Source organism: Grampus griseus (assembly GCF_964374135.1).
Source record: "Grampus griseus genome assembly, chromosome: 4".
NCBI classification, from domain to species: Eukaryota; Metazoa; Chordata; class Mammalia; order Artiodactyla; family Delphinidae; genus Grampus; species Grampus griseus.
The window spans coordinates 47,451,455-47,463,532 of record NC_138997.1 but is presented as its reverse complement, the minus strand read 5'-3'; the positions used below and the strand labels follow the sequence as shown (position 1 = coordinate 47,463,532).

The 12,078-nt window shown below is 38.7% G+C and overlaps 1 protein-coding gene across 3 annotated transcripts; it reads left to right on the top strand.

Annotated features, from left to right (window-relative positions):
- Positions 1-342: 342 nt before the first annotated feature.
- On the top strand, positions 343-7,029 carry EPGN (epithelial mitogen; the record flags this gene model as incomplete). Of its 3 annotated transcripts, XM_082653409.1 has the most annotated exons (5): positions 343-385; positions 944-1,033; positions 4,120-4,240; positions 4,972-5,124; positions 6,975-7,029. In XM_082653409.1, the coding sequence occupies 5 exons, from the start codon at positions 343-345 to the stop codon at positions 7,027-7,029; spliced, it is 462 nt and encodes a 153-aa protein (XP_082509535.1). The 3 variants fall into 3 exon arrangements, with proteins under 3 accessions (XP_082509535.1, XP_082509537.1, XP_082509536.1); XM_082653411.1 differs by lacking the exon at positions 4,972-5,124 and having other exon boundaries at positions 944-1,006; XM_082653410.1 differs by lacking the exon at positions 4,972-5,124.
- Positions 7,030-12,078: the final 5,049 nt, after the last annotated feature.

The following is a 12,078-nucleotide window of genomic DNA, read 5'->3' as shown; positions in this document are numbered from 1 at the left end:
ATAATTCTGTTCACACCAAGGGGGCTTTTCCTGAATTCAGATTCTTTTTTGTTGTTTTCAGTATGTTTACAGACACGATTATGCCCACAGGTAACAGGAAACCAGTGTTTCAAAAGAAAATTTGATCACACTGCTAGATAACACAGGTATCCTAAACAAGTACACGAATGCCTCAAGGCTTCAAGCTGCTGCCAGAAAGACATATTTTTTTGATTGGTAAGAACTGCCAGATGACGCTTCATGAAATATAAATGCAAGAAAGCCTCCGAGAGAGCTCAATAAAAGCCTTCCACCCGTCATTCTAGGAGGATAAGAGCAAGATACTGTTAACAAGTGCAGGAAATGGCTTTCGGAGTTTCAATATCAGTCTATATCTTATTCAATGGTAGGTCATTTCTTTTTGCTGTGTTAATTTTGTGTCATTGTAAAATGTGAATAGGATTTGTTTTATCTGAATTAGTGAGGAGTTGGCTTTTAGCAGTTGTTCTTCAAGACAAAGATCCAAGCAAGGAATTTGTGAATTAATTTAGTTTCTTATGTAATGTATGTTCCTCTTTTAACATATTTTGACACCTCCTTTTCTGAGATCTTTATATTGTTTGTTCTATACAATTGAAGAGTAGTTGATACATATGATATGATAGTGTCCTTGTGATTGAATGAGTTTATAAAATGTAATAAAATTTATCTTATGAGTTTATAAAATTTATTTCCTCTTAATAATTAATGTGTTTCTACTTTCTCTAACTATAATGTAGTGAGTGGAATTGATATGCAAGAGAAACTATCAAGAAACTGCCCTTGTCAGGTTATGGATTTCAAATGTAAATGAATTAAAAATAGAACAGATGTGGGACTAGATAGAATAACTTTTGATCTGTTGCTGGTATGTAGAAGGAGGCTCACCTGCTAAAGATGCCTTCCCTCCCCCCCCTTCACACAGCTGTGACAGCATTGACTGAAGAGGCAGCCAGGACTGTAACACCCCCAATCACAACCCAGCAAAGTGACTGGACCATTAACAAAACAGAAGGTATTTTCTTCACACTTTTGTATTTCAAGTGACTTTTTTTTTTTAAGTGACTTTTTTTTTAATGTTTGAGAGAAATTTGGATTGTGATAAAAGCAACACTGGAAATGTTTAAATATATATTTTATTATTAGACGATCTTTTATCAGGATGCTGTTAAATGGAAGTGACGGGTAAATGCGTCAGCAAACAATTCTCTTTTTAAAAGGAGGAAGTGAAGCAAATGAGAAAACGTTGTTTTCAGTTACTGTCCTGGATGTGAAACATGCCACCCTTTCTGCTTGATTCCTGCTGGATTCCCAATAACCCATGTGCTTCCAGAGGCAGTTTGTCCCTATTTTGGCATTCTTGATGAGTGACGTTATAGTTTGATCTGTGACTGTGAGCTTTGCAGCCAAATAAATTATGGTTACCAGATGAAGCCTTAATCCACTTTCCCTCATTTTTGGAAAGATCTTTCTTCTTGTCATTGGGAGCTTTTGTTGTTGCTTTAGTATATGCTATACCTCCCAACCACTTGTATCCAATTTTTGTTGTTGATGGTGATGATATATTTTATTATTGTTATTAAAATAGCTTCTGGCCACTGTTGAGCATCAGCATTTTCCCAAACTCTCTGAACTCTTAGAGGTGACCTTGGGAAACTTACCTGCCAAGACCTGTGTATCAGGTGGTTGTGATTCTCACACAAATCACATACCACCCCCTGATGTGAAGATGGGCTTTGTGACTTAGGACCAAAGAAACACCATATCTTGCTCTCAGAGCCACGCAAGTAAAAGAAGATCAAGTTAAATATTTTGTTTCTGAATATGAAAGGTAGTAATATTTAAGTATTCTTCATTTCACCAATAATTTTGGTGGGAAGCCCCACCAATAATTTTAAATTAAAAAAAATTTGCCTAGGGCTTCTTGGGGCTAAGCAAATTTTTTTTAAGCAAATTTTTTTTAATTTAAAATTATTGGTGGGGCTTCCCTGGTGGCGCGGTGGTTGACAGTCCGCCTGCCGATGCAGGGGACACGGGTTCGTGCCCCGGTCCGGGAAGATCCCACATGCCGCGGAGCGGCTGGGCCCGTGAGCCATGGCCGCTGAGCCTGCGCGTCCGGGGCCTGTGCTCCGCAACCGGAGAGGCCACAACAGTGAGAGGCCCGCGTACCACAAAAAAAAAAAAAATTGCTTAAAATACTTTGCTCATTTGAGTTTTTGCATATATATCAATTTGCAAAATAAAATTAGTGAGGCTTTTAGAATAACTTTTAGCCAAATTCTTCATGTCTTGAGCCTTTAAACAAAGAGGAAACATCTTTGTTGAGAGATAATACTGTAGAGAATTAAAGAAGTACAGTTTCCTCTCAGTGACATAACAGTGTGTCCATCACCACCTTTTTTCTTCCCTAATAGTGAACTGCAAGTCAAATTCTCCAAGTTACAGGTAATAATTATGGACAAAAGGGATTGAATATATCACTTCAGTAGTTTTTTCTTTGCTTTCTTGATGGGTGAATTTTAGTTCCCTGCTTTTCATTTAACTTAAAAATCTGAATCCAGTATCTCAGGAAAGTTTCATGAAGTTATAACTAATATTCTTCTCCTTAGAGGAAAGATGAGTCTCTAGTATATTCTTTCTTTGGAAATGTCTTCTTTCAATTCTCACATTTTCTAGTAAGTCCTGGTTCAGGCTTGGTTAATTGAACTTATTTAATCTTGAAGTAGGAAGAATCTACCACAGTTTATAATGAGAAATTCCCACTCCCTTAGAATTAATTATCAAGATGAGAAATTAGATTTACCATACCACAGTTAACAAAATGAATATGAATTTTAAGGTAATGTTGTGTCTTCTCAACCAAAATGAAGTTATATAACAGTATGTTGTTGGTGACTTAGTACCTAAAGATTTAGTATTTTCAATATAAATAAGTATGCCTTTTTAGATCTTTTTCTCCTGAAAACAAATAAGTATGATTCTCTTAATCTACTTAGCAAGGTGAATATAATATGATAACTAAGGTTGAGGAGATATGTTTATTCATAACAGTGACAAAAATAAAATGCCACTAATTCTTCTTGAGAAGAATTTAAGAATCAGTAATTAAAGTATACTAAAAAGGACTCATTTATGCTGTTTTGTCATTCCCACTGCATAAACCTCAAGGATAGTATAGGTATATGTCTTTAGTACATCAAGGAATGAAGGATAAGCATCCTGAAATCTAAGTATTTTGCCACAGTACAGCTTCCCAAAGGGAAGTTTCCCATAAAGAGGCTTCTGCACACTTGACCACAAAGGTTTCGCCAAGTGTGGTCATTTGCATAGTGTTAAAGCTAGAAATCAAAACCCAGGTTTTCTAATTCCAACTCCATGGCTTTTCCCACAATCTCATAATGCCTCTTAACTGAGTAAATTTTCTAATTAACATCTGAAGTTATTGTCTTAGCTATGTTAAGCCTGAGCCATAAGTTGTTTCTGGCTTCATGTATAGGTCATAACAATACCTCTTCTGTATAGGTCATAACAATACCTCTTCATAACAAGGGAAAACAATCCCTTTTCCATTAGCTACTTAAGGTAGTCTGCATAAGAAGAAGGGGGGATTCTCATCTCACTCTTCTCTGGGGAATGAAAAGAAATCAAGTTCATTATCTCCCAACCATAAATCCAAATCTTCCTAAGTGCTTACTTCTCAGGTGTAAAGGGGAGAATGAAAAAAATTGTATTATTTCATTTGTTTCCAGGCATATATTTGTATCCAGGCATATATTTAGAAAGCCTTGGCCAGGACAGCATGCTAAGACTAGAATCAATGCTGCCACCTTTTGGCAAACTTGTATCTATATCTTATTACATAGTTTCCAAAGAATGGAATGATCATCAATCTACCTCCAGCCCCTAATTCATTAATATGTCTTAGATGATATTAACCCAACCTTTGTAAATATAACCTGTCAAAGGAATCAATCAATAGTTCAAATGACAGAGCACTCAAAGAATATTCCTAAAATTAAAGGCCTTGCTGTATATGTGTTACAAATCTACTGTGGAAGTGTGACCCACCTCATCTGTTAATACTGTATCTCCTTTTTCTAGCTGGCTACACAGAAGGACCCATAGCGTTGAGGGCCTCACATCCTTGCCTGGAAGACCACCATAGTTACTGCATCAATGGTGTTTGTGCATTCCACGATGAGCTGGAGAAAGCCATCTGCAGGTAATTGCAAAGAACTTCCCAAGCCCTAGAGATGGGAGAAGGAGAAGGTATGCCTCGTTTCACATGGTGTTTCACATAGTACATTTCCCCACGCCTCCATCTTATCTAGTAAAAAAGGTACATGATCTGAACGTGATTCACCAATTCTCTTTGTATTTGAATATCTAAGGGGTCTTTTTCTAACCTACCTAGTTTTCATTACTCAAAAATATGGGTCCTAGATTAGCAGCATCTGTATAACCTGGGAGCTTGTTGAAAATGAAGAAGCTCACACCGTACCTCAAAACTACTGAATCCAAATCAACTTTTAACAACATGCTAAGAAGTTTCCAAGTTTTTATGGATAGATTATAGGATAAAATGAAACAGACTATGGCAAAAACACTTCAGGAATATAAAGTTCTAGATCAACTGAGATACCATTTTTATGATCGTTGATTGGCTCAGCATCCTCCTATGAAAGAGTAGGTTAACAATTTTCTAGATCAGCTCATGCAAGGGTCCTACCTTTCCCTCCTACCAGTGAGGGAAGTTGCATTAATATGGGGTCTTAATCAAATGATTATTGTAAAATACATGGCTTCTTCAATACATTTAATAGATTGGCTTTCATTTGGTATTGGCCTCTTTAATTAAAATCACTTTTTATTAAATTTTTTCATTCTTCGAAATTTGCCATTTGTGTTTCTATCATGAGTTTTAAAATTATACATTCTTTTCTTTTTTTAAAGGTGTTTTGCTGGTTATACTGGAGAAAGGTGTGAGCACTTGACCTTAACTTCATATGCTGTGGATCCTTATGAAAAATACATTGCAATTGGGATTGGCGTTGGATTATTATTAAGTGGTTTTCTTGTTATTTTTTACTGCTACATAAAAAAGAGGTATGAAAAAAATACAAATTATGAAGTCACTAGATACTCATTCATTTGAGAAATATTCACTGAGCCCCTACAATGTACCAGGCACTGACATATGTAATTTTTCTTTTTTTTGCAGTACGCGGGCCTCTCACCGCCGTGGCCTCTCCCATCGCGGAGCAACAGGCTCCGGACGCGCAGGCTCAGCGGCCATGGCCCACGGGCCCAGCCGCTCCGCGGCATGTGGGATCCTCCCGGACCGGGGCACGAACCCGCGTCCCCTGCATCGGCAGGCGGACCCCCAACCACTGCGCCACCAGGGAAGCCCGACATATGTAATTTTTTAGTGAAAATATGGCTGTAAATCTGGCAAGTTTCTGCATATCTGTTTTGATGCCTTTTCTCATAAACCCAGACAAGAGGTAAAAATTTACGCACAGTTGCAATAGGATAGTTCCAATTTACAGTTTCCCTTCATCCCCAACTCTGTCTGCCTACATCAAAGTTATAAATGTGTAGGACAGTCGGCCCACAAGGGTAAAGACTAATGTGTTTTGTGCACAACTATATGAAGTGTCGAACACCATGTCTGGCACACCATAGACACTCAGTAATTATTTGTTGAATGGACAAATCAAAACATGAGTGTTAAATGAATGAAAATGTGTGATAAATGTGGGCCATCTTCTTCCCAGACATTAGTTGAGGGTATATTCAGGAGATACTGTCTACTGTTAAAAGCTAAACAAGATAAATTTGATCCACTAAGTATAAATTACTCATGCACTAATTATTAATCATTATTTCTGGCTTTTCCACACTGGCAATTTTTCCTTTAATCCATGTATAGGGAAAAGTCAAGAAATAATGTGATATACATTAAAGAAAAGGTATAAATACATTTCCCTTGCTGCACTCCATTAACTAAGTTGTCATTTTTAAAATGACCAAAAATTATTATACAACATTAAAAAAAAATTGCTTAATAATTGCATCTTAGAGGGCTTCCCTGGTGGCGCAGTGGTTGAGAGTCCGCCTGCCGATGCAGGGGACACGGGTTCGTGCCCCGGTCCGGGAAGATCCCACACGCCGCGGAGCAACTAAGCCTGTGCGCCATGGCCGCTGAGCCTGCGTGTCCGGAATCTGTGCTCCGCAACGGGAGAGGCCACAGCAGTGAGGCCTGCGTACCGCAAAAACAAAAAACAACAACAAAAAAATTGCATCTTAGAATAAAATCTGTTAATATCAATTGTGGATCAATTGATATAAAATCTGTTATATCAGTTGCCTAAGAGACCAAGAAAGACAATAAAAAAGGAAGTAAGACCTTTTAATATTAACAAGATAGCTGGGATCAGGTTCCCTAAAAGCTGAACCTAAGATAGAGACTCCTGACTGAGTGATGACTGGTCAAGGGAATGCTCAAAGGTGAAATCTGTAATGAAGTAGGAAAGCTAGAACAGAGGAAGAAGGTAAGCAAAGATGTAGTTTAGCTGAAGTCTATCCTCAGCCTGATTCCAAAGGGAGACCTAGAACATGACTGGCATCGCTGACCCATCCCAAGAAGGTGAGGGATCTTGGTTGTAGTACCCAGCATCATCAGGCATGGGTGTCAGAGTGCTCCTGGCAGGGGCTTGGAATCTCCTAGGAATCTTCAGGCAAAGTCCTCTCTTGGCTGAGGACAATCTTCTAGAGAAGGATGGTACTGTGAGCCTTATTAACTAACACCCACAACTGCTGGGGGATGGGTATACCAGTGGGTAAAGAGGATATGGGTGGGATACCAAGAGCAATTGCTACACCAGAGCATTTATATAATCCTCAGTAAGCTATACAAACAGCAAATTCATATGAAAACCAATACTCTGTTTCAGGTGTCTAAAACTGAAATCACCTTACGATGTCTGTTCCGGAGGAAGACCACTATGAGGCCTTTGTAAGAAATTTTCATGAGTCATTGGTGAAAATCAGTGGGCCCAAAACTGAAATTTTCAAGTGAAACAACAAAACTTCCTAAGCTGACTAGAAAGTTGGGATCACGATGAAACAAGAGAATAAATTTCAACATTGGTCCTTTGGCTTTGCCATTTTTAAAGTGCCACGGGAGCCAAGGAAACAAGGTACAGTGACAGAGGTCAAGTTCACAGTCCTACTCTGGGTTTGTTGCTGTTGTGTGATTATTGTTCTCACTGCAGAGAGACTGAGTTTTGTGCTTCTGACTACGTCAGATGTGAAATTTCATGGGAATAATTATCAACCTTGCAGCCAGCCAAAGCAATGCCAAGCTTGGATCCTTCACTATGCTTGCTACCAGGATTCTGGACCACTGCTCTACGGACCAAATCCCAAACATGATGCTTTCATGGTGTCTAAAAGAATGCGATGTCAGCTATTCAGATGACATTCGTATTATGGCACCTCCAGTGAACCAAACTTATGATTAAAGTCTAAGCTAGAGAAAAGAAATGGAATGTCCAAGGCAAACATAATGATACCCAACTTGTGACAACACTGTGAAATATGGAATAAGCTAAAGAGTTTCTGATGACTGAAAGCTACCTGGATATTGAGCCCTGAGGAGGCAAAAAGGTTTTGTTTCTGCATGGATTATAAAATTTTGTGTTGGACTCACCGGTCCCCGAATGCTTATGTTCATCACTTTCTCCTATTGTTAGTGGAATTACCTGGCGATTATCTATTTGGACTGAAATTCTAAAATTCTACTAACAAATAAAATTCTACAATTGGCTCTGAAATAGAAACTGAAGAACTTGACATAAGAATTTTTCACCAGCCAACAGCGGGTGGACATTTTCTTTACCATTTCTGGGTACCGGAGAGAAGATTTGCACAGAGGGAGAGAAAACGGAATATTGGTAGAAATAACAATTTGAGAATTAGGGTCCTTCCTCTCTAATCATATTTCTTCCACCTAATTCGAATAGTCTTGTTCAGGTCCCTTAATTTCTTTGGGCTTTGATCAGTTTGTACAATGTCCTTCTAACTCTAAAATTTGATTGTGACAGAAGAGAGAATATTTTCCACCTCTCAACTCCATCTCTGTCCCTGATCTCACCTCTCACCCCACTGGATATCATCTTAGGTGTATATTTTATTATTTGGTTTGTAAAATAATAATTTAAGAATTTGTTTTTAAAGGAAGTAAAACATGAAATTAAAAATAATAATATCTACCATTTTTCTTTTAGATTCAATCTAAGACTATGGACTTTTTTTCTATTGTGGTGTAGATAAGCAAAATAATTTTGATCATGAGATGGGTTAAAAAAAGATCAAACATGAATATTCTTACAATGGTAGCCTAGTAGCAAGCCTTTCTCTTATATCAAGTTGTGACTTTTCATTCACTTCTAAACAAAACTACATTCTGCTTTCCTTTGAATAGAAGGCATTTCACTTGCTTTGTTTTTCCTTCAGAAGGAATTTAATGCAGATGAATTGCATGTCAGCACTTTCTGCATGACCTCTCAAAGTATGCAGAGGTTACATCATACCAAGGAGTGGGGAGATGAAGCTTCCTCCCAGTGACTCCAGTGACCGCACCTAGAAAGCTGGGCTTTTCCTGAGCATTTCAAAAAGGTGTTAAAAAGCTGGGTAGAGTCCAAGAAGAAACACTAAAGCTTAATTAAGGACTGCCTCCCGATGAAAAGAAGAGGAAGTAAGGGTAGAGTCTGAGGAGGTGATAACCTAAAAAGTTATAACATTTGCTGTCTATAAATATTTCTAAAATGTAAACATAATTGAATTGATATTAATCAACAAATTAAAATTCCCAGAATGCCAAACCAAAACATAAAACCAATAGAAATTCAATTTTTTTCACCTGTGGAAGAGTATACATTAACATTATAAAATCCACCCAGTGAGACCACATATATGGAAATTTATTTATTTATCTATTTATTTTTATAAATTTATTTATTTATTTTTGGCTGTGTTGGGTCTTCGTTGCTGCCCACGGGCTTTCTCCAGTTGCAGCGAGCAGGGGCTACTCTTCATTGAGGTGCACGGGCTTCTCATTGCAGTGGCTTCTCTTGTTGCAGAGCACAGGCTCTAGGTGTGCAGGCTTCAGTAGTTGTGGCACATGGGCTCAGTAGTTGTGGCTCGTGGGCTCTAGACTGCAGGCTCAGTACTTGTGGCTCAGGGGCTTAGTTGATCCACGGCATGTGGGATCTTCCTGGGCCAGGGCTCGAACCGGTGTCCCCTGCATTGGCAGGTAAATTCTTAACCACTGCGCCACCAGGGAAGTCCCTAAGTATACGGAAATTTACAGTGTAGCTAACGAGAAGCTATCTGTTTATGGTCCGTCATACAAAAGAATCTTGTGATAAACTGCTAGAGTTCATTTTCCGGGAAGGAATCCCTGGCATTCCTATGGTAATATTTACACATGTAAGCAGGCCTTAAGTAGGAAAATGCATAAGTATAAGATGTTCTGCAAATTTTTCATTTTCTATTTTTTCCTATATGCAATAAGACCCTGAAAAAAGCCTACCAGTGAAACCCTGGCATCAGAACTACATTTTCAGCTATTAGGTGAGGTGGGTCATTTAGGAAAGAAATGAGAACATGTTTCTGGCATCTTTGACTAAATCAAACGGGCGAAGGGGTTCATCAATTTCTTTTATTTCCCATTTTGTCTCCTTCCTGTTTCTGCCCTTCAGTTCTTGAGAACACATGTTTAGGTCATCGATATTCATGAGTGAGTCATTAGTTAGCCTTTTGGAGCATAATGGCTGTGGGAGCAAACACTATAACTTCAGTCGTGCTTGAGTGAGTAAATTTACAAAAAGGGAATTTTAACTGCCTGTTATTGTATCTTCTTTCTCCAAATTACTTTTTTGTATAATTATGTTTTTATAATGTTGGAAAGTAGATGAAATCATAACACATTCCATCTTTTAGTGTTTCCTGGCACAGTACAACCCTTAATTATGAAACATCTATTTTGATGATGTCAAGAAGATTTCTATTCATTACACGTAATTGAAAAAAAAAGTCTGACTAATTTAACCTTTTGATGTTGAACATAGGATGATTTGCCACAGAGGACATGAGTAAACAATTTAACTTCTCTGTCTTACAAACTGTAACACATTCTATGGTATGATATAAATATTGATATCCTACAACTCATACTCATGGGAAGGGTTACCAGAATCTCTCTGTTGCAAAATACCACTCTTTCTGGCTTACATCATGATTGCATGACATCAGGATATTAGCAGTTGCCAAGATGAGCTGGAAGTGTTGAAATTTAATTTGTGAGCCTGGCGCTGCTAATCTGCATGAGTCCACGTTTCTGTCCAACCTTTTGGCACAGCTCTAGTCAGTAGCATATTCAGAAGCATATCTTCCAACTTCAGCTCCAAATTTCTGTGAGATGTTCAATGAATGCACAACTCAGAGTGCAAGGGCCTAAGTAGTCAATATCCTAAGAATTCAAAGGCTAGACTCCTTGAGAATACCCACATGAATAAATGTGTCCCATCTGGACATTTCACTCCTCTGCCAAAACTGAACACGAGGGCTGTTATGGATTGTGGACAACACCCACAGCTTCCAGAGAAGCATCTCCTAAAGATTAGGAATGTGATGATATGGTAACAAGAAGACTTCAATTGTTTAATCGGGTCTTATCTCTATACTTCATGGCCTTTCTTGGTAATTTTTATGTCTCAGATAATATTGGAGCAGAAGTCATTTAGATTGAAATTCCGTTAAGACCATAAGCAAGCAGGTATCAAACTAGCAGTGTTAAGAGAGTGTTAATTAGGCTTCCCATCTTTCTGGAAAAAAATGGCATATACAGATTTTTTTAATTGCACAAAAATATTGATTCAATATTAAGTCCCTTCACAAAGCAAGTTAAAGTAATAGTGTAATATGGCTATCATTTATAAACACTTATAATATTTGAAAAGCATTGTTAGCTTTGGTTTTTTTTTTTTTTGCGGTACGCTGGCCTCTCACCGTTGTGGCCTCTCCCACCGCGGAGCACAGACTCCAGACGCGCAGGCCCAGCGGCCATGGCTCACGGGCCCAGCCGCTCCGCGGCATGTGGGATCCTCCCGGACCGGGGCACGAACCCGCGTCCCCTGCATCGGCAGGCGGACTCCCAACCACTGCACCACCAGGGAAGCCCTAGCTTTGTTTTAATTAATCCACACCTATATGTAATTGAGGCTTAGAGAAGGCAATTCACTTTTTCAAGGTCACATAGCCTCTAAGTGGCAGAGCCTAGACATGAACCAGATAGATCTAATGCCAAAGTCCCTCATCTAAACCCTAGATGATAATGCTTCCCAATATTTTATGAGAAATACTAGTGTTGGGGGTTGGTTTCTTGATGAGCTTGGAGATACACCCAAGAGATTTGTATACAAATGAAAAAAAGTTCTTTTCTTTAAAATATATAAAATAATGACCTTTGTCATGGATCAACCACAAAAATTCCCTGCTGTCATCTGAAGATTATTAAAATATGCAGCAGATCTTCCTTAGGGTGGGGCCAGAACAAGCGTCAAGTACCTGTTGACAGTTGAATGTACAGTCTGGGGAGAGACTTTAGACTGTAAATGAACCCTGGTTTATCCTCAGGACATAGAGAATGAGGTGGTCATTTGGGAACACTTGATCCCTGTTTGTGGACAAGGGTTTGCTGGTACCAGTGTTATCCTAACTGGGACACTCTTGGTTCAGTTTGGTAATGAGATGACGAGTGAGTGTTTTTCACATCTATAGGAAAATCTCATCAACCTCCTTCCAACACATCACTCTCAATCCTACCCTAGTGCCATATATACCTTAGAGAAAAACAGTCAATGGTAGTGGTCCAGCTTGGGGCAAAAACTGGAAGGAACATTAAAAAAAATCTGCAATGGATGGACACTTCAAGGACCTGTGATCTAGTCTGGCTGTATGATTGTCTAATTTTGCTGGGGCCCTTTGGACAGG